This window comes from Macaca nemestrina, chromosome 3 (assembly GCF_043159975.1).
Source record: "Macaca nemestrina isolate mMacNem1 chromosome 3, mMacNem.hap1, whole genome shotgun sequence".
Classification (NCBI taxonomy): Eukaryota; Metazoa; Chordata; class Mammalia; order Primates; family Cercopithecidae; genus Macaca; species Macaca nemestrina.
The window spans coordinates 141,074,783-141,098,337 of NC_092127.1; the positions used below are offsets into that span (position 1 = coordinate 141,074,783).

At 38.1% G+C, this 23,555-nt stretch overlaps 1 protein-coding gene across 8 annotated transcripts in view; it reads left to right on the forward strand.

Annotated features, from left to right (window-relative positions):
• Positions 1-23,555, forward strand: part of LOC105477237 (Fraser extracellular matrix complex subunit 1) — a 488,217-nt gene that overhangs the window by 312,916 nt on the left and 151,746 nt on the right. For all 8 annotated transcript variants that reach the window (XM_071093546.1, XM_071093541.1, XM_071093547.1 and 5 more), the window contains 4 exons: positions 1,297-1,437; positions 5,280-5,550; positions 9,681-9,765; positions 12,998-13,324. In XM_071093546.1, coding sequence (XP_070949647.1) covers positions 1,297-1,437; positions 5,280-5,550; positions 9,681-9,765; positions 12,998-13,324 — 824 coding nt within the window. The remainder of the gene's footprint in view (positions 1-1,296; positions 1,438-5,279; positions 5,551-9,680; positions 9,766-12,997; positions 13,325-23,555) is intronic.

Consider the following 23,555-nt stretch of genomic DNA (forward strand, 5'->3'; position numbering starts at 1 on the left):
GCCAATATTCTCTTACACAAACCAATATTGTCCCTAAAGGTCTTTATGGAAACAAAGCCAATATTTTATGAAATGTAAAGCTTATATTGATCTGTAGTGAGGGATCCATTAAGAGTGGATCAGCCCTGTTGATATAGACATAGAATTTTTAGTGTTTAGACTAAATTAACCATGATTCTGATAATATCCTTAAAGAATGGGAATTTTGGGGACAATTTAGTGAAACACACAGGAGCTTTTATGAAACTTAAGTTGAACCCCAAGTCTTAATCTCCTTGTCCACTGGATTAGCTGGAGAGTTTTATCAGATTTTTTCTCATCATATCTATCAAAACTTGGTTTGTATGCCCCACTGTAGTACCTGACATTTAATAATGCTATTAACCAGGCATAGCATTTACATATCACTAAATTTCCCCCATTTGCATTATCTAATTTCATATTCAAAATGGCTTGATAAAATATGACAGACACTATGAATCCTATTTTACAAGTGAAAGAAAAATAGGAGACTTAAAAGTGTTAATCACAGCAACTTAAGCTCAGATGTTAAACCCAGGTTTTCTGATTCCAATCCGGGGCCCTTTAAACTATACTGTGTATCCTCTCTATAAAAAAATCTCAACTAAGGAAGCAGAAAAATTAGTCAGCAAAACCTCTTCCTAGAAAATTGTTAACTTGACTCGAAAAGTAATCCTATGGTCCTATTAATAGCTGCTCTCCTCCAGTATTTAAAATACTATTAAATACTACTACTACTAATAACAATAATAATAAGAAATACAACGGTGGTAGTAGTAGAACAATTGAGCCCTTCCTGTGTACCACGCACTGTTTTAGTCATTGCACATTATAATACATGTAATCCTCCCAACAATTATTTGCATTAGGTGCTATTAATGTCCCCATTTTTAAGACAAGAAAATTATGGCATCGATTGTTAAACAGAACTTGCCCGAGGTCAGCAGCTGGGAAGGTTAGAGGAGGAAGGGTACCTAGAAAGAGTCTGTGCTCTTAATCACTACAAAGGTCTTTTCTTACAAGTCAATATGGTTAACTTTTTAAACAATTCATGCATGTGTAACATTTTTAGATCGCATTGTGTAAAGCGAGGAGTGTTCCTCTCTATAGATCAGCTCCCTGTACATTCTACGGGGAAACCGTCAGTCTTCTCTTTTGTTACAGTTAGGGCTCATTTGTTGCATGTGCTCTGACTCTTCTGGTTGCAAGCCCTTTATTTCTCTGTTGCTGGTGGTGCCTTGATTGAATCTCATTTAGTGTTTCCTTTTCTAATAGCCTGTCCTCGGGGGTGCTTGCAGTGCAGCCACAGGGACCGTTGTCACCTCTGTGACCATGGGTTCTTTCTGAAGAGTGGCCTCTGTGTTTACAACTGTGTTCCTGGCTTTTCTGCCCACTCCTCTAATGAAACATGTTCTGGTAAGTGTTTCTGCTCTGATGGTCTGGTGAACTTACCAATAATTTCTCTATGTGAAGGCTGAGTTTGCAGACATAATTGACGTATGTGATATAAAATGCAGCATTCCCAATTTGGGAAAACCCATGGTGCTGCTAAGGAGTAAGGGACTCTTTATAGAATATGGAAAATTGGGAAATCTCAACTTCTATAATCATTGGAAAGGAAAAGAAGCAATCTGTGTCTTAAAAGTCACAGCTATCAGCTAAGAAATTGGCATAAAACTTAGCTAAGTTCCTGAACTACAGCCATGTTATAGAAAATTATATATATACAGTCACACTTTGGTTAATGATGGGGATACATTCTGAGAAATGCATCATTAAGCAGTTTCATCATTGTTTGAACTTCATAGAGTGTACTTACGCAAACCTAGATGGTATAGCCTACTGCACACCAAGGCTATATAATATAGGCTACAAACCTGTACAGCATGTGAGTGTACTGAATACCATAGGCAATTGTAACACAATAGTAAGTATTTGTGTATCTAAACATATCTAAAATAGAAAAGGTACAGTATAATTTTATGGGACCACCATCATATAAGTGGTCTGTTGTTGACTGAAATGTTATAGAGCACATGACTATATTTACCTATGATTTATTTATATTTATATAAATTTGTAGAGCTAATTATGTCAAAGTGCAGTGGTACACCCTTTTTCACACAGTAGAGATAAATTATAAATAAATAACAAATAGTATGAGGAGTCTGCTTCATAAGGTTCACAAGTTTCTAGTGAATGGATTTCAAGCTACCCTGTTTGCCCTTAAAAATATGTAACATCGGCCGGGCGTGGTGGCTCATGCCTATAATTCCAGCACATTGGGAGGCCGAGGCAGGCGGATCATCTGAGGTCAGGAGTTCAAGACCAACCTGGTCAACATGGCGAAACCCTGTCTCTACTAAAAATACAAAAATTAGCCAGGCACAGTAATGAGCGCCTGTAATCCCAGCTACTCAGGAGGCTGAGGCAGGAGAATCGCTTGAACCCAGGAGGTGGAGGTTGTGGTGAGCCGAGATCATGCCACCGTACTCCAGCCTCGGTGACAGAGCAAGACTCCATCTCAAAATAATAATAATAATGATAATAATAATAATAATAAGTAACATGTTAAGAAATGAAGCCAGTCTCTTCCAACACATTAATGGACACGTTACCTTAAATAACAAAGAGAAGTGAATTTAAGTTCAGTCTTAATTTTGAATCCCAAAACCTTTATAGGTGAGTAAAGCTTGGGAGGGACGTTACTGAGTGTTTGTTGGCTTTTGAGAGTCGTTCGTCAAAAACATGAGGCATTTTTTTAACACTCATATTCAATCATATTTTCTGTCTCTGTATTTCTGGCCTTTAAAGATATTAAGACTTCCCCATGGGAAAAAAAATATTTTTGACTTATTTCTGGGGAATCTTTCTGAAAACCCTAAGTACTTGAGAGCCAGCTTACTTCTCTCTAGGATATAAGTCCGCTTGTGAAAATGAGTGCCACTCTCATTGGAGTGATCTTACAGTCGAAGTAGTACCATTGAAACTTGGCATTTCCAAACTGTCCTGTCTGACCTAGTTGTAAAAAGGAGCACTACCAATTAAAGTCCAGGCAAAAACAACTTGCAGGAGACAGGATAAATTCTACATCATGTTAAGAAATCCTTTTTTGTCATCAGATGTTTCATGTGGACAGAGATTATAAAATTGTTAAGACAAGGTATGTGTATTTCACATGAATTTTAAGTATGAGCCACTGATAATCCTACTCCACTGTAAATTAACTGGTGCTATTCTAGGAAATGATAGCAAACACCAGCCTTTTTACTTGCCCTTGGTAGGTCTGATGTGGCAGGTGCATCAGGATAGGACTGTGGTTCTCAAAGCCAGGAGCCCACTAGGATTACCTGCAGAGTTTGTAAAATTCCCGAGGTCCTACCTGAGAACATCCAAGTCAGAAGCTCTGGCAGTGGAGCCGAATTGTCAGTATTGTTTTAAAAGATCCCTATATGATTCTTATTATTGTTGAGATGTAATTTACATACCATAAAATTCATGCTTTAAAGTATAAAATTCAGTGGTTTTTAGTGTATTTATAAAGTTGTGCAACTAACACCACTATCTAGTTCCAAAACATTTTCATCATCCTAAAAGGAAACCCCATAATATTAGCAGTTTCTCTCTACTCCTGTCTCAACCCAGTCCCTGGCAACCACTAATCTACTTCTGTCTCTAGGTATTTGCCTATTCTAGGCATCTCACATAAATGGAACTTACAATATGTGGCCTTTTATGTCTGGCTACTTTTACTTAGCATAGTATTTTCAAGGTTCATCCATATGATATCATGAATCAGCACATCATTCCTTTGTCTTTCGATAGATGTAACATGCCACATTTTATTTATCCATTAAACAACGGATGGACATTTGAGTTGATTTCACTTTTTGACTATTATGAGTATTGCTGCTATGAACATTTGTGTACAAGTTTTGTATGGAAAAATGTTTTCAATTCTCTAGGGTTTATATACACAGGAGTAGAATTGCTGTGTCCTATGGTAACTGTATTTAACTGAGAAACTGTCCAACTGTTTTCCCAAGTGACTACACCATTTTACACTCCCATCAGCAATCTATGAGGTTTTGATTTCTCCACACTCTAACAATTTTTATTGTCTTTCCTAGTGGAAATGAGGCGATATCTTATTGTGGTTATGATTTTGCACCTGCTCATGTGCTTATTGGCCTTTGTGTATCTTCTTTGAAGAAATGCCCATTCAAATTCTTCACCCATTTTAAAAACTGGGTTTTTCATTTTCTATCGTTGAGTTATAGGAGTTCTTTATATATTCTTGATACAAGTCCCTTTGTAGATATATGATTTGTGTGTTTACTCCCATTCTGTGTGTTGTCTTTTCACTTTCTCACAGGTGCCCTTTGAATACAAAAGTTTTACATTTTGATGATGTCCATTTATTTTTTCTTTTGTCACGTGTGCTTTTTATGTCTTATCTAAGAAAGCATTATCTAATTCAAAAATCATAAAAATATACTTCTATATTTTCTTCTAAGGGTTTTATAGTTTAACGATTACATTGAAGTCCTATGTTCTTGTCATGTGCATTCAGGGTGGTAACCACTGGGAGGCTTATTGTATACCGTGGCCAGAATCTCATCTGTGCAGCTCTGAGTTAACAACATTACAAGCTTATTTAAAATTAAAACAAAAAAAAGGGTTGGCACATGGAGGGCAGCTGAAAGGAAAGCTAGAGCTGCCTGTAAGAGAGGAACATGTCCGAGTCAGAGCCAGAGCTCAGCAGGAAGTGAGAGCAGTGTTGGACAGATGCGGTCATAAAGATAGGTACTGGTTTGGAACTAGGACTTGTTTCCTCACCTAAACTTCTTTAAAAGAAGAAAGTAGCCATTAACCTTTAGTTTGGCATGGAATTGGGAATGGCCTTCTCCAGCCATCGGCATAGTTTCCAGGCTCCATGTCTTCTATATGGAACATGTGTCAAAGAACAGGAGCAGTGACTCACACCTGAGGACCCCACTGGGAGGCAAAGAGACATCATGTGTATTTTTCAGGAACACTGAAGCTCTCTAGAGCCAGCTGACGGTTGTGGTCTTTTGTAACAATGTAATACTGTAAACTCCAGCACACTGTTTATGCAGTGAAATCAACTCTGTTTCTTATTTTGTGTGTATTCTCTGGAAATTGTAAGGAGGTGGTCTGAAAAAATAAAAATAAGGGGAAATTGACCTAATTAGGGAAGGTACCACAAGCTTCACCTTTGGGTTCCTGTTTTTCAGGCAAAATACATACCCCTAGTCTTCATGTGAATGGTTCCCTGATCCTCCCAATTGGTTCAATAAAGCCACTGGATTTTTCCCTCCTGAATGTCCAAGACCAAGAGGGTAGGGTTGAAGATCTCCTGTTTCATGTTGTGAGTGCTCCCACCAATGGTCAGCTAGTGCTCTCAAGAAATGGAAAAGAGGTTCAGCTGGATAAGGCTGGACGTTTTAGCTGGAAAGATGTGAACGAGAAGAAAGTGCGTTTTGTGCACAGCAAAGAAAAACTCAGGTGACTCTGTGTTTTGTTGTTTTCTTCCTGCCTCCTTTCCATCATTGCTTTTCCACTCCTCCACCCTGTCCCAGCCTCTCTTTCTCAATAGCTAACCCTTCTCCTCCGGGGAAGATCAATACTCCACAAACCCAAATGCTGTCAGCTGCCTGTCATCATTTCCCTGTGATTGCCCAAAGAACGTGCATCTGTTAGAGACATTTTCATTTTCTCACATAATTATGGGTAATCCTCTGATGCAACAGAAAAATCCTGGTACAATTAGTCAGATTTTTGGCCCAGCAGAAACAAAAGTGGTCATATACCTAGATGTTACAGCTGCTGCTTCAACATTGGGGCAGTACACTGGGAGTGGGCGGCAGAGAGAGAGGATGGGAGCACATGCTTTTCAAGGTGTTGTATGATCTCTAGGATTTTCGAGTTGGAAGGAAACTTAGAATCACAGTGAACTTTTTATTATCCACATTATGGGATTAATTGTGGTTAATTTTTAAGCCTGATTCAGTTTTCCCCTGATGCTTAGCACACTTCTGGCTGCCTTCCCCACCCCAGCTGACATATGCTTCAGGAATGCAATTGAATGTTAACACCAACCCAAGCAAATATAGCTATATAATTAGCAGGGTAAATCTACTCCACAGAAGTCAGAGGGTGCTCCCCAAAGATTAGCCTTTAGGATTATCCTTCATCCTGCTCTACTTCATTAGTGCAGATAATTCAGCATAGCCTCTATGTATAAACAAGGAGTTGAAACCCATGGAACAGTGGCAAGGACGCAGTGAGTATTTTCTGCTGTCAACACTAACCTTGAGGGTTGGTTGGTTTTGAGATTTGGGCTGGGAGATAGGTGAGGAGAAAAGTAGATGGCATTTTCTCTATTGTAATTCAGAGATGATGATGCCAGTGACCTTGGAAGATCATATTATAGGAATAAGAACAACTAGCATTTACGGAGTGCTAACTTTGAGCCAGGCATCATGTTAAGCACTATACATGAACTATATATCTCATGTTCCTAGTCTACAGATAAGGAAACTGAGGCCTTGAGAGTATAGGTTATCTTGCCCAAGACCGCTCAACATGTGTGTGCAGAGCTGAGACTCCAAGCCAAGACTGATTCCACAACCCATGCCTTTAGCCACAATGATTTCTGCCTCCCTAATATACTAGGAACAATAGGCATGCTTCCCTCCTCAAAAGACAAAAGGTCACTTCATAGAGAAGTATTGCTACAGAGGTGAAGCTTAACACTCTGGTGTTTGATGCCATAGACTCTTCAAATTCCTACTATATATTCTGCATTCATTTTTACTATAAGTATTATTATTATTTGAGACAGAGTCTCACTCTGTCACCCAGGCTGGAGTACAGTGGCATGATCTTGGCTCACCAAAACCTCTGCCTCCTGGGTTCAAGTGATTCTCGTGCCTCCGCCTCCTGAGTATCTGGGACTAGAGGCAGACACCACCATGCCCAGCTAATTTTTGTATTTTTAGAAGACGTAGGGTTTCACTATATTCGCCAGGCTGGTCATGAACTCCTGACCTCTAGTGATCTGCCTGCCTTAGCCTCCCAAAGTGCTGCAATTACATGCGTGAGCTGCCACACCTGGCCTATTAAGTATTTCTATCACACAGACACACAAACACAGAGTGATACAACTCTGTATAGTAATCCCTTTTCTTGCAGTCACTTATGAAAAGCATAAAGCTTCAGAGACAACCAAGGTCAACCTTCTTGTCTATTTAACTTCTTTAACCTCTCATCACCTGTTTTTTTTTTTTTTTTTTTTTTTTTTTTTTTTTTTTTTTGTGGAATCATAGCTTTGTACCCCTAAATGGGACAAAGAATGGCAGTTTAAGAAATACTCACAGTACTCTTTTTGGGGCACCTATTGTAATACTGGATTCTCCTTATCCAACAAAAGAAAGAATGAGAGGCACAGTAAAAATTCAACAAAAGAAAGAATGAGAATAATAATAAAATGAGGTTGGTAGAAACCCATGGAAAATAAAATTATTAAAGTCTCTGAATAATACAAAACAAATAAGTTTGTGTTTTGATTTTGTTTTTAACCCATGAAGACACTGACCATGATTCTTTTTTTTTTTTTTTGAGACGGAGTTTCGCTCTGTCGCCCAGGCTGGAGTGCAGTGGCCGGATCTCAGCTCACTGGAAGCTCCGCCTCCCAGGTTCACGCCATTCTCCTGCCTCAGCCTCCCCAGTAGCTGGGACTACAGGCGCCCGCCACCACGCCCGGCTAGTTTTTTGTATTTTTTTAATAGAGACAGGGTTTCACCGTGTTAGCCAGGATGGTCTCCATCTCCTGACCTCGTGATCCGCCCGTCTCGGCCTCCCAAAGTGCTGGGATTACAGGCTTGAGCCACCGCGCCCGGCCGAGCACGATTCTTTAGGATCGGGTTCCTTTGGGATTAGAATGCTTCTGTGGAGTAGAAGACAACCTATAGGTGTAGTTGCCATCACTGGGATAAAATGGTATTGCTGATATACTGAACACTGTTATTGGAACCTCAGTGCCACCAAAAATCATTTTTAAAAAACTATTTTTGTCTTACCTTCTCTTCTATCCTGGAAGGAAATCCATCAGTTACATTCTCTTGAAGCCTGAGGTGGTGGTGGAGAGGGACAGGACTTAAATGGGACAGAAAATGAAGGGAAGATAGAAGAGAAGGGAAGACAAGAATCGCTTTTTAAAAAACAGTCAGGTTTATTGAGGTATAATTTGCATTCAATAAAATCCCCCATTTTGAAGTGTATTGTTCTATAAATATTAATAACTGTATACAGTTTTGCAGTCTTGTGACCACAACCATAGTCAATATGTAAAATAGTTTCACTACCCCAAAAGTCTCCTTTTTATAGTTGCTCCTTTACCCCCAGTCACTGGTGACCACTGATCCAGTTTTACTGCTATAGTTTTGTGCTTTTTAAAACGTTAGGTGAATGGAATCAAACAATATGTTGACTTCTGTTTCTGTCTTTTGCCATAATGCTTTTGAGATCCATCCACATTCTTTCATGTATAAATAGTAGTTCCAAGAATAACTTCTAAAGAACTTTTAAAACAATGGTCCCTCTGGTAGATTAGAATTCAAAAATACCCATAATGCAGTAGTCCTATATCTTACCAGTCAGCAGCCAGTTCTGTGCTTGGTTTGGCTTTGAAGATGGGTAAGTCTTACCTTCCCTCTAGCAGTCTCTGAAGCTGCTTGAACAACGGCTTATTTTATTATTAATTGGGACTCTTCGGTTGCAAGTAATGGAAGTAAACTTGAACTAGATTAGCAAAAATGTAAGGCTTGTTATAACATTGCAGGGGTGGCTCAGATCTCAAAGACACCAAGGGCAATTGTGCTCCAGGACAGTGTGGAAGCAAGGACTGGGAAGGGGAAGCAGGAATCAACTCTTCTGTCACCCCTGTGTCTCTTTGCTTATAGGCTTCATTCACTTCTGTGTTACAGGCAGACTTGTTCTACACCGTAGACTCTGGTTGTCCTGTAGTCAAATGCTGAGACTGACTGCTGGCTCTTGGGCCAGTTGCAAATCGCCAGGGAAGAATCAGCCATCCTTCCCTAGTCTGTCCACAATGACTATGTGTAGGCTGGTGGGGAGTGAGGGGAGATGAACAGCTGTGTAATACAGACATTGCAGACATTGTCACTGGGGGCCCACTCACATGAATTGGGCAGGGGTTAGGAAGAGCATTTGTTGGGAAGAGGGAATCGTGGAGAACAGGTCAGAGACTATAAAAGATTCCTTTCAATTCTTCAGTTTAACCATTAGCCTACGATATATTGCTAATCTGCCCTGGCCTGACAACTTATTTTTCAGTCTTTTCTTTATTCAGTTTAGAAAGATAGGAAAAAAATGGTTACATAATCATTATAATTGTTATAAGAAGATTTAAGAACACACAGTATTTTTACTTGAATCTTACTATGTTCATCTTTATCTGGTAGTTTTTCTTTATAGTATGAATATGACATTGCTGCAGCAGTTTGATCCAAATTCTTACCTACACATAACCTGAAAATGTTTTTAAGCCTTTTCTGTCTAAAGTCTAATGTAATGATTGTATTTTCTTATTCCTTTCTTTGGGACTTCTTTAGGAAAGGTTACTTTTTCCTGAAAATTAGTGACCAGCAGTTCTTCTCTGAGCCACAGCTGATCAACATACAAGCGTTTTCAACACAGGTAATAAAAATGGCCAAGGAATTAATAATTTTACATGCCTACTAGTTCTCAAGCACAAAATCCAGGTTTCCTATGGATTTAATGAAAATTATTGCATTAAATTAATCTAGTCTTGGCTTCCTCTTGAGATGCCACTGGAGTAATTTTTAGGACTTCTGGGTAATAACAACAGCAGCAACCAAAATTACTAATATTCCTCTAGTACTTAGTGTTGCAGTCTTAGTGTTTCACATAAGTAACTCAGTTAATCCTTATGCCAATATTATGAGGTATTGTTGTTTCCAATTTACAGACAAGGAAGCAAAGTCACAAGAAGGTGACATAACTCGTCTGTGGTAATATAGCTAATAAATAGGGAGTCAATGTTTGTGCCCAGTAAATCTGGCTACAGAGGCAGTGTTCTTAACCGTTACATGATGCCTAACTTTACTATACTGAGTCTGCTAGCAGCCCTTCCAAATAATTGGCAGGGTGCAGTGGCTCATGCCTATAATCTCAGCACTTTGGGAGGCTGAGGCAGGTGGATTGCTTGGGCCCAGGAGTTTGAAGCCAGCCTGAGCAACATGGCGAAACCCCATCTATACCGAAACAAAAAAAAATACAAAAGATTAGCTGGGCCTGGTGATGCATTCCTGTAGTCCCAGCTACTTGGGAAGCTGAGATGGGAGGATCACTTGAGCTCAGGAAGGTTGAGGCTGCAATGAATGACGATCATGCCACTGTGCCCCAGCCTGAGCAACACAGTGAGACCCTGTCTCAAACAAACGAACAAAAAAAGAATGTCTTTATTTTTAGGTGAAGGAGTTTGTTGTATCTTTCTCTAGTACATGGAATTTGCAGCAGTTAGAGAATATTATTAAGGATCTACTTAAATGAGGTTCCAGTGTGCCAGTGTGGCCATCAACAAAACACAGACATGAGGAAGTCATGGTAGATGCTGTAAAACTCAGTGTGATGGCCCTTCAGACTTACCTCTCATCATTCATCTCCATCAAGTTGTACTTATGGGTCCAGAATACATATAGTGGTAGCTGCTCTAGGAACTGGGCTTGAGGGATTGAAGAATCAAAATGTGCAAATAATAGGGAAATAGGTATATTCATAAGTTATGAAAAGCAAGAGAGTGGAATATTCTCCTCGGGAACCAAGACTAGCTAAATATCCAGATGTCAGTATCATGTTATTCATGATTCAAGGAAGGACACTAGATTATTGTTTTTCATCTGATGTTTTTATATATTTGGTCCAAAAATGAAAGGATCATGCATAACAACGTAGACTTGAACCAGAGGTGGCTTCAAAATGGTATTAATAGCCCAGTTCACCTCTTCTTGATGGTATTATCACATCAGGGATAAATTGGAATTTAATGATTTGAAAATGATCCTAAGTTAATTTGATCTCATGGGTGAACAAAATATATAAATTTTGTTTTAATTAAAGCTAAAACAGGCTGGGCTCAGTGGTTTATGCCTGTAATCCCAGCAATTTGGGAGGCCGAAGTGGGTGGATCACCCGAGGTCAGGAGTTCGAGACCAGCCTGACCAACATGGCGAAACCACGTCTCTACTGAAAATGCAAAAATTAGCTGGGCGTGGTGATGGACACCTGTAATCCCAGCTACTCGGGAGGCTGAGGCAGGAGACTAGCTTGAACCAGGGAGGTGGAGGTTGCAGTGAGCTGAGATCGTGCCACTGCACTCTAGCCTGGGCAACAGAGTGAGACTCTGTCTAAAAAAAAAAAAAAAAGCTAAGACAAGTTGATCTCTGTAAATTTAGGACAGAAGGCTACATCCAGTCTTACAACTTACTAGTTTAGATGTTTCTCAGTCCTTACACTCAGAAACTTTGTTTTGTTCTTTTTGTTTGGGCTAATAAAGTTACTCCAGTGAAAGACCAAAGGTAGATATTGGCAAGTCTTCCTAATCTGACATGGTGAGTTCCCATGGTTCCCCAAGTGTGGCTTATGTGTTTTTCCACAAGCAAGTGAGTAAGTAAGGAGGGCACATTTAAATTTACTTATTATATGAGAAACTTGTTTCATTTTAAGTCTTTAAAATGTGATTTTAGAAAATAATTTTAACTTACTTTTGTTTCTTTATATTTCTGCAATGTTTCAGTGTGGTCCTGAGCCTCTCTGATATTTTCTCATGCAAGTTAATTTGGTCTTTTCCGTTTGTGCATTTTGACATCACCTTTGACTTTTCCTCTTTCAGAATAGGAGAGGTCACTCTTTCCCATGTATAGAATCATAGCTGTAGAATTCTCACTTGAGAATTCTGAAGAGTAACTATCATCTAATTTCCCACTATGTGACTATTATAATGATGTATTAGACATTCCTTCAATGGAGATTGTAATTTCCAGGAGACCAGGAGGGTGGCTTGGGTAGTTTTAAAAGAAAGCCATTTGGATTAAAGAAGGCAGAGTGTTGAGAAAAGTCCTAGATGGTTCTACTTCAAATGATATTTATTTAAAAACCGAAATAATATTTTCTTTGGCTTCTGGCCTCAATTTTTTGGGTGAGTTTTGGTTTCTTTTTTTCCCTGTTGTGGTTCATTAGCTTTTATCTTTATGAAAGAACATTTTATCTGCTTACTCAAGTTGGTGGGAGGTAACCTGACAATCCCAAGAAAAAGATATTAAATTTTACTATATTAGCCTTGTCACATGAATTAGCCAAGTGGTTGCCTTACTCACCGAGACCATAATCTTGGCAGGCTTTATAACCTGAGTTGGGGTGGGGCTCTATCAAGATTTGGATGAGAAAACTGAAGAAAATTACTGGGAGGGACTAGAAACGGCATGAGCTCAGGATGCAGAAGTAGCTCCTGTGAGTCAGTATACTACAATATGGCCTGGAGTGAAGTGTGTCCTCCCAAAGGCAAGTCCAAACAGTTCACACCTCTTATTAGTCTCTCCTGGGATATAATGTAAGTCAGGATAGCAGAGAAATTAGAGATTTAGAAGCTAGCAGCTCTCACCAGTTGTCTCTCAAGTCTTGAAGTGGCTTGATAAACCTCTAGAACCCAGAGGTGTGAAGTAACCTTAGTTGTTGTGTTACTACGACTGACCACACCTCTGACAAATGCTTTCACCATAAAACAGTTTGGTGCTTTGCTAGAACACCTTGAGTTTCTCAAAAAAGCATAGAAATAACAATCAGGTGTCTAGTCCACTGGTTTGTCCTTTCTTTCCCTATTAACTGACTCTTCTTCCCTTCAACTCCACAGGCCCCCTATGTGCTGAGAAATGAGGTTCTCCACATTAGCAGAGGAGAGAGGGCAACCATCACCACCCAGCTACTTGACATCCGAGATGATGATAACCCACAGGATGTGGTCGTTGAAGTAATCGATCCTCCACTTCATGGCCAATTGCTTCAAACACTTCAGTACCCGGCAGCCCCTATCTATCAATTCCAGCTGGATGAACTCTCTAGAGGCCTTCTCCACTATGCTCATGATGGTTCAGACAGCACATCCGATGTTGCAGTCTTGCAGGCCAATGATGGACACTCCTTCCATAATATACTGTTCCAAGTGAAGACCGTGCCTCAGGTAGGTGTCATTCCTAGAGTTACAGTTTCCTTGCACCTAGATGTGAACTTCTACTGTTGATATTATTTTATGATACTCACAAAGTTAAGATGTGGGTAGTCATTCATTTAGTCAAATATAACCTATTATATAGAGGGTGCTAAATATCTTGTTAGGAGCACTCTTGATCTGAAAGAACTGTCCCCATGTTCTCTACAAATTGGGACACTTTTGAACCTTTTTTGTTGAGGTACTGCCGTAAGAACGTGTTATTATCCACTAATCCTTTTGTCTCCTGCCTGAGCATAACCATAAGAATTAAGATATTCCTGTTTTTATCTGCCCTTCGAAAACAGCTCATGAGGCCGGGCACGGTGGCTCACACCTGTAATCCCAGCACTTTGGGAGGCCAAGGCGGGTGGATCACGAAGTCAGGAGATCGAGACCATAGTGGCTAACACGGTGAAACCCCGTCTCTACTAAAAATACAAAAACTTAGCTGGGCGCAGTGGTGGGCACCTGTAGTCCCAGCTACTAGGGAGTCTGAGGCAGGAGAATGGCGTGAACCCAGAGGGCAGAGCCTGCAGTGAGCTGAGATCGCACCACTGCACTCCAGCCTGGGCGACAGAGAGAGACTCAATCTCAAAAAACAAACAAACAAACAAAAAAACAGCTCATGAAATGTGAAGTTCATAGTCAGATAATCTGAATGAATCAAAAAAAGTGAGTTCAGCCATTCTGTTAGCTCAACTAAAGAAGGATGAGCAAACTCTTTTGGTAATCCTAGGGATCTTTGCCCTAGGAAGTAGGAGCCAATAAAGAGCATTGGGCGGGGTGCAGTGGCTCATGCCTGTAATCTCAGCACTTTGGTAGGTTGAGGTAAGAGGATCACTTGAGCTCAGGAGTTTGAGACCAGCCTGAGCAACATAGAGAAATCTTGTCTCTACTAAAGGTTTTTTTCTTTAAAAATTAGCTGAGTGTGATGGCATGCATCTGTGGCCTTGGCTACTCCAGAGGCTGAGGTGGGAGGATCACTTTAACGCAGAAGTTCGAGGTTGCAGTGAGCCGTGACCACACTACTGCACTCCAGCATGGATGACAGGGCAAGGCCCTATTTCTGAATAAATAAAGGAATAGCATATTTGCTCAGCCTGAGTCATTGACATGCCACCTTTTTATGTTTTCGCCATATCCACAAGCACCTGTACTATTATTTACTTAATATTTTTCTTTGTATCAACTTACTTTTTATTGTAGCCTCATCCTAATAAATACTACTTAGGAAATCATGGGCTTAATGTAGAATTATACTTTTTTTCTAAAATATGAAAATTAATACATAACCATTCTACAACATTTTGTCCATATGCTACTGAAAATGTTTTTGGATACTGCAAATGAGATAGTTCTCACACTTTAGGAAATACTGGACTGAGCCATTGCTAGACCAAAGGGACCTGGAAAACATTTTCAAAACTAGATGATATTTCACTGGATGCCCTTTTCTCAGTTACATCAAGAATGACTCTTTCTCATGATAGTAGATTGGGAAACATAATTCTTAAACAACCTTTCATTTCAAATATCACTGCCTACTGAGGTGTCATTAATGACTAGATGGAGAGACTGATTTGTTGTGGACAGTTTAAAACCACTCGTCACTTTCTCATCAGTGATCACTCAAAATTTGTGATTGATCCGATTGAGCCTCATGAAGGTGAACAGCTGAATCTAATATGGTCTGCTAGGTAATTTCTCAGTTTCCTGTCTCGTTATTTTCAGCTGCTGAAAGCAGTGAAGGTGGCGTAAGAGAGACGGGAGCCAGTGAAAGCTGATGATGAGATGGAGTTGGCAGATAGCCACCTTGCAGCTCATCCTAATTATCACACTCCTGCGATGGCCCTGGGAGATAAGGTTTAGTTCTAGAGAGATGAAGTCTAGACAGACAAAAGTTTTTATTTCTTCCTTCTTGGTTTCTTTCCAAAGGTTGTTAGAGGATTTCAGTGCCCCCCTAGCAGCTGCCTTTCCTATTGTGGCTTCCATCTCCATGTTTGGAGCTCAGTTCACTGTATTGCACAGCCATTTTGTGTGGAGTGACCCAAGATGGAAGGGCATTTCTAGGGTTTTAGCTGCTTTGACTACCAGAACAAAACCAAGAAAAGTGGAAATTTAATTCATAAATAAAGCACAAAGCACAGAGTTTGGGAATCCTTGTGACTTGTGAGTCATGTAGGTATTTTCTGTGTCTGTGATTCCTGAAAAGTGAATTTAAGTTGTGCTCTGTGTCCCTTTTCATCCCTCTCTCCTGTATTGCTGTGATTACCTGCCCATGCATTAGAATAATGAAACCCATGAGCAGAGCCTCAACATTCATCAGGATGTACTAATAATACATTTGACTGCAATATTGGCAATATTATACAAATATGTGCTGTTTTTCCTTTTAGGAATTCAAAATATTTTTTCCTTATATCTCTTTTACTGATCTTTACAATGTCTTGGGGAAGAAGGTTAGAGTAGAGGCTATGGGACCTTAATTTTTCTAATGAGAAATCTATTATGGGTAGAAGTTTTTTTTTGTTTTGTTTTTGATATTAGGCACTAAAGTTTGATGGGAATTATTCCATTTGATCTTCACGATCACTCTGTGATGTTTGTACAGTTATTATCACTAATTTTCCAAAAGAGGAAACTGAAGCACAAAGAGGTTGAAAAACATTCATTGTCATAAAGGTACTTAGTGCTGGAGCTATGATTTCATCTCAAGTGTGTCTGCCTCCTACACTTAACCATGAGACTCTTTTCATTCTAGCTAGGAGTTTTCAATGTGTTGGTCATATATATTCTTATCCCCTTAATGGATAGAATAAAGACAGTAATTTAGTCATTTTCTCAATGTTCTATCCAAGCTGGGCCCCAAGCCTTCTGTAATCTTTCCTCTGAACTCACTGCATCTTGTTACAAGTGAGAGTATTTATAAACGTTAAGTCTTCTGGGCGCAAGAAGAAAAAAGTGCCTCAACTCTTATAGCTTCTTGTAGATGCGTTGTCAGACATGACTGATTTCATTCTAACAGCCGTGAGGGAAGATGGGCGTGTAAGTTCTTACCCTCTGGCTACCTAGTTATTAAACCTGGAGTGAGACTGATTATTGGCTGATGTCTAAGTGATAGTTTAAATAGAATGGCCAAGTGGCTTGTGTTTAATTCCTAATGAATGAATGTACAAATTAATCCTAATATCATTCAACAGAAAACACAACCTGTCAAGGTAACTAGGGAGGGATAGAAAAAGGAAGCTCTGTGTGAACAGGGGCTATTCCAGTCTTACTCTCCCGAGCAGAGCATATCATAGGAATTCAGTACATTTTTTTTTTGGATGGATGGGTAATGGATGGATGTAATGGCTTGAGTGAGGCTGGCGCCTGTGTTTCTGCCTTCCAATCCATCTCTTGTATCAGATGAGAAGCCCTTGGGGCACTTCCACAATAGCCCACCTGAGAATGAGTAGAGGAGCTGTCAGTTCAACCTTTGTTTTTCAGTTCTACATCACTTCCCCCAAACTTATGTTTTTATCTTTGGCCTGATAGTGAATAAACTTGGCCGCCACCTCCAGCCTTATACTGAGTTGCTGAGGAGAAAATATAACCAGGACTGATGTTGAAACATGTTCTGTTGGGGGAAGGAGGCAAAATAAATAAAACAGATTAAAAAGTAATAAAGAATGCATTGCTGAACAGGCTTTCATTAATTGGGGAGATTACTAAACCCAAGCCTGCTACAGATATGATTCTAAACCAAATTGACATTTAATAAGGGCTAAAATGTGGACAGGGAAAATTCGTACTTATTGGTGGGCTTCTGTTACTGCTGGGGTTTCAAGGAATTGTCTTCTTTTTCATTAATTAAGATACCTCTGGAAATCATGCCTTTTTTTTTTTTCCACTCTGGCAATACATGTGATGATCTTTCTGAACTTTGTTATTCTTTGAGCAGTATTTTCTGCAACTGGGTAATGCTTTAATGTCAAAAGTCCCCAAGTGTCATGCTAGGAACTGGATGGAAAATTCTATTGCTGAGAGTCCTCTCTGACTGTTTATCTGTGGTAAGGCTTGTGTACAGAGAAAGAGCCCTGTGGTGATTTCCCTCAATTTCATTAATGCCTACCTCTCATTGGTTGTCTTGCAGGGACACAATTAGTTTGATAATAGTGACATTTATGAGAATTACAAACATCAATGGCATAAAAATGTTAATTTCTTATGAGTAAGAGCCTATATCATAAATAACTAAATCCTTGCCATATATGAGGATTTCACCTTTTGGGGGGTTTGATTAGCTTATTCAATTCAGTGTCTCATAAGGTGCATAATCAGAAAATATTTCCTTAAATATACATATACTGGTTGAAATCTACATGGAGCAAAGATTCTGTATTCTTGACCTGAAATAGCAAGCTTCTGGGGCTCATACACACATCGACAAACACAGAAACAGTCCAATTATCTCTCCTGTTTTCTTTATGCTGGTAAATTTCACCACACCACCCCACATGATCTTTTCTACAGTGTCCTTTGAGATTAAATTTTAATAGCTATGATATAAATGAGCTCTTGCAAATTAAGGTATATTTTTACAGAACAAGTAAAATTATAAGGTCACTGTTATATTCAACGTTAGTCATTTTCTATTTAGTGAGGTTTAAAACTTTTATCTTGAATGTTTGGCCTGGGGTTAGAGTACATTATCATTTCAGCTAACGTTTCTTCATTTATGACTCAACCTTTAATTTTGGGGGGAAATTTTCATTTTGTTTGCGAGATTTTTTTTCCTCCAAAAGATGGAGGCTTGTGACATTATTTCTGGTTTATAACATTAATATTTTTATTTATAATATGATATGTAATGGCTAACCTTTATTACCATTTCTGCATGCCTATTGTTCTATCAGATAAATTAGAAGAACTATTTAATTTAAAGCACTGTTTTAATCATGTCCCCAGTTTTACTTGTTGGGATTTTATTGCCTGCTAATGTGGTCCTCTGGAGGATCTATAAAACATTACTGGGCAGTTTATTCACTTGGTAATATAACTAATTTCTTGAACTGGCAAGGATATATACATCATGTGCAGAAAAAAAAAATGTGAGGAGATAAAAAATTCAAAATGTCAGAACCATTGGGGAAATTAGGTTAAAATTTGGCTTTTTGGATACCTTAAATGTAGAAAAGATGATATATATCCTTCTATCCATCACTTCTTGAATCTTCCCTGGACCCTCTCCAAAAGAAAACAATAAGAAACAAACATGTTCATCATGATGAGTGGGAAGACTGATGCTTCTTCCTTTTTAAATAAAAAAACAACAAACCCTCCTTTATTGAGGAATGATTGACATGTAAAAACCTCTACATATTTAATATATACAATTTTAATTTGAGAATAAGTATATAGGCATGAAACCACCACTATTCAGGTCTTAATCATATTCCTAACCTCATAAAGTTTTCTCCTGCCTTGTTTACGAATTTTGTGTATTTATTATTTTTTGTGGTAACATAAGCTGTACTATCTTAGCACATTTTAAATATACTATATAGTATTGCTAGTCATAGGCACTATGCCATATAGTAGGTCTTCAGGACTTACTTATCCTTCGTGTATCTACTGCAGGTTTTTCTTCATGATTACCATAAGGGTTACATAAAATATCTTATAATAGTCTCTTTTAACTGAAACTTTGTACTTTTTGACCATCCATCTCCCCATTTCCCCTTTCCCCCAGCCCCTTGCAACTGCCATTCTACTGTCTGCTTTATGAGTTTGACTATTTCAGATTCCACATACAAGCAAGATCATGTAGTTATTGTCTTTCTGTGTCTAGCTTATTTCGCCTAGCATAATGTCTTCCAATTTCTTCCATATTGTTGCAAATAGCAAGATTTCCTTCATTTTTAAGACTGAATAATATTCCACTATATATTCATTTATCCACTGATTGACATTTAGGTCTATTCTGTATCATGTCTATTGTGAATAATACTACAATGAACGTGGAACTGCAGATATCTCTTCAACATACTGATTTCATTTCCTTTGGATGTATATCCAGAAGTGTGATTGCAGATCATATGATAGTTTGTTCTTAAGTTTTTGAGAAGCCTGCATAGTAGCTGTACCAATTTACTTTCCTCCCACCAATGCACCAGGATTCCCTTTTCTCCAAATCCTTTTCTCCAAATCTTTTCTCCAAATATTGCTTTCTTTATACCTTTATAAAAATAGCCATCTGGCAAGTGTGAGGTAGTTTTGCTTTGCCTTTTTCTCATGATTATTTATGCTTTTCATACACCTGTTAGGCATGTATATGCCTTCTTTGGAGAAATACCTTTTTAGGTTTTTTGCCCATTTTTAGGTTATTTGAATTTTTTGCTTTTGAGTTGTAGGAGTTTCTTATATATTGTGGATATTAACCCCTTATGAGATATTGGTTTTGCAATTATTTTCTCCCATTCCATAGGTTGCCTTTTCATTTTGTTGATTGTTTCTCTTGCTGTGCAGATGCTTTTTAGTTTGACATAATCCTACTTGTTTATTTTTGCTTTTATTTCCCGTGATTTCAGTGCCATATCCAAAAAATAGTTGCCAAGACCTGTATCAAGGAGCTTTTCCCCTGTGTTTTCTTCTAGGTCTTTTACAGCTTCAGGTCTTCTGTTTAAGTCTTTAACCCATTTTGAGTTGATTTTTGTGTATGATGTAATTTCATTCCTTTGCATGGGATATGCAATTATCCCAACACTATTTATTGAAGAAACTATTCTTTTCTCCTTTCCTTATTTTATATTCTTTGCACTATTGTTGAAGAATAGTTGGTCATAAATGTGTGGATTTATTTCTGTGCTCCTTATTCTGTTCCACTGGTCTATGTATTTGTTCTTATTCCAGTACTATAATGTTTTAATTACTGTAACTTTGTAATGTAATTTGGAATTAGAGAGTGTGAGGCCACCAGCTTTGTTCTTTCTCAAGATTGCTTTGGCTATTTGGGGACTTTTGTGGTTCCATATGAATTTTAGGATTTGTTTTTCTGTTTCTGTGTAAAATGCCATTGGAATTTTGACAGGGATGGCGTTAAATCTGTAGATTGCTTTGGCTAGTATGGACATTTTAATAATATTAATTCTTCCAATTTATAAACATGGGATATTTTTGCATTTATTTGTGTTTTATGCAATTTCTTTCACCAATATTTTATAGCTTTCAATGGCATACCTTTCACCTTCTTGGTTAAATTTGTTTCTAATTGTTTTATTCTTTTGATGCTATTATAAATAAGATTGTTTTCTTTAATTTCTTTTTCAAAGAGTTTATTGCTAGTATATGAAAACACAACTGATTTTGCATGTTGATTTCATTTTACTGAATTTGTTTATTAGTCCTAACAGTCTTTGGGTGGAATCTTTAGGGTTTTCTACATATAAGATCATGGTGTCTGTAAATACAGACAATTTAACTTTTTCCTTTCCAATTTGGATACATTTTGTTGCTTTCTCTTGCCTAATTGCCCTGGATGGGGTGGCCAAAGGAGATACTTGATATGATTTCAGTCTTCTTAAGCTTGTTAAGACATCTTTTGTGGCTTAACATTTGTTCTAACCTGGAGAATGTTCCATATGTGCTTGAGAAGAATATGAATTCTGCTGCTATTATATGTAATATTCTATATGTGTTTGTTAGGTCTGTTTGTTCCATAGTGTTATTCAAATCCTCTGTTTCTTTATTGATTTTCTATCTGGATGATCTCTCTATTGTTGAAAGTGGGGTATTGAAGTCCCCTACCATTATTTCATTGCCCTTTATTTCTCCCTTCAGTTCTGTTAACATTTGCTTGATGTATCTAGGTGTGCTAATATTATGTGCATGTATATTTACAATTATTATATCTGCTAGGTGGATTGACCTCTTTATTATTATACAATACCTTCTTTGTCTCTTGTGATGTTTTTTGACTTCAAAGCTATTTTGCCTGATATAAATATAAGCATCTCTGTTCTCTTTTGGTTTTTATTTGTGTGGTATATATTTTTCCATCCTTTGGCTTTCAGCCTATATGTATCCCTAAAGCTAAAGTGAATCTCTTTATAGGCAGTTTATAGTTGGATCACACTTTCTGTCCATTCAGCCGCTGTTATGTTTTTTGATTGGAGAATTTAATCCATTTACATTTAATTTTTGATAGGTGAGGACTTACCTATTGCCATTTTGTTGTGTTCAGAGTTTTTGTAGTTCCTCTCTTCCTTTTTGTCTCTCTTGCTGTTTGCCTTTGTGATTTGATGATTCTTTTTTGTAGTGGTGTGTTTTTATTTATTTCTCTTTATCTTTTGTGTATCTACTGCAGGTTTTTTCTTCATGATTACGATGAGGGTTACATAAAGTATCTTACAGTAGTCTATTTTAAGATGATTAACTTATCTCCAATTGCATACAAAACTGTTTACTTCTCCCTGACCCTCACCATTTTATGTTACTGGTGTCACAATTTATATCTTTTTATATCATATATTCATTTAAAAAACTGGTAGTTATAGTAACTTTTAATACATTTTCTTCTAACTTTTATACTAGAGTTAAAACTGACTTACATATCACCATTACAGTATTATTCTCACTTTGATTATATTCTTAGCTTTTCCAGTGAGTTTTATAATTTTATGTGTTTTCATGTTGCTAATTTGTGTCCTTTCATTTCAACTTGAAGAATTTCCTTTAGCATTTCTGGTAAGACAGGACTTTAGTGGGAACAAACTCCGTCAGCATTTGTCTGGGAAAGGCTTTCTCTCTCCTTCATTTCTGAATGACAGCTTTGCCTGGTAAATTATTCTTGATTGGCAGCTTTTTTATTTAAGTGTTTTGAATATATCATCTCATTCTGTCAGAAAACAACAAGGTTTCTGCTGAGTAATCCACTGATAGTCTTATAAGACTCCCTTGTATGTGACAAGCCACTTTTCTCTTGTGGTTTTCAAAATTCTTTGTGATTAACTTTTCAGAATTTGATTATAATGTGTCTCGGTAATGACTTCTTTATGTTCAATCTATTTGGAGTTCTCTGGGCTTCATGGATCTAGATGTTTCTTTCTCTTTACAGATTTGGAAAGTTTTCTGTTATTATTTCTTTAAACAAGCTTTTTGTCCTTTGCTCTTTCTCTGCTTCATTTGGAATTTCCATAATAGGTTATATTGGTTTATTTGATGGTGTCCTATAAGTTCTGTAAGCTTTGTTCATTCTTTTTTATTTTTGTTGTTATTATTTTTCTGACTGGATAGTTTCAAATGATCTGTTTTTGCGTTCGTGGATTCATTCTTCTTTTTGATGGAGTTTGCTGTTGAAGTGTTCTATTAAATTTTTCAGTTCAATCATTGTATTCTTCAGCTCTGGAATTTGATTTGTTCTTTTTATGATTTCTATCTTTTGTTAAACCTTTAATTTTGTTTATGTGTTGCTTTCTTGACTTTGTTTAGTCATCTACTTTTCTTTAAGATTGTTGTGCTTCTTTAAGATGTCCACTGTGCTTCTTTAAGATGATTATTTTGAATTATTTGTCAGGTAGTTCATAAATCTTCATTTCTTTGGGGTCAGCCAGTGGAGCTTTATTTTGTTCCTTCGGTGGTATCATGATTTCTTAGTTTCCTTTTTATGTTTCTTGAAGGCTTGCATCGCTGTGTTTGCATTTGAAAAGGTGGTTACCTACTCCAGTCTTTACTCTCTGGCTTCAGGAGAGAAAGACCTTTACTAGCCAACCAAACTAAATATTTGAAGGCTTTCTCAAACTTTTTCTCTGGATGTGCCTGTTTCACTCCTCTTCTTCCCCCTTCAGGGGAAGTCTTATGATTCTGTGCCTTCTCTTGATCCTGAACCATCAAGCAGGGTGCCGAGAGCCTTTATTTATTTTCCTCATGTCAGTTCCCTGAAGTAATCAAGGTTGCATGCCTTCTACCCAATTCAGCAGAGTCAGGTAACTGTTGATGTATGTGTTTGCTGTCTGCATGGGCTCATGTGCACCATCTGAAGATCCTGAGTGTACTCTCTTCAGGGGGCTGTGGGGTGCTGGCTATGGGAGGGGGTACATGGATTAGTGGGGTACTTGTTAGCTAGTTTGTGTATCTGCAGGTGGGTATCTTACAGGGTTTGTGAGCATGGCTCTTGGTGGAGCCCATTAGCCAGTTAGCATAATCTGCAACTGTTTGTCGA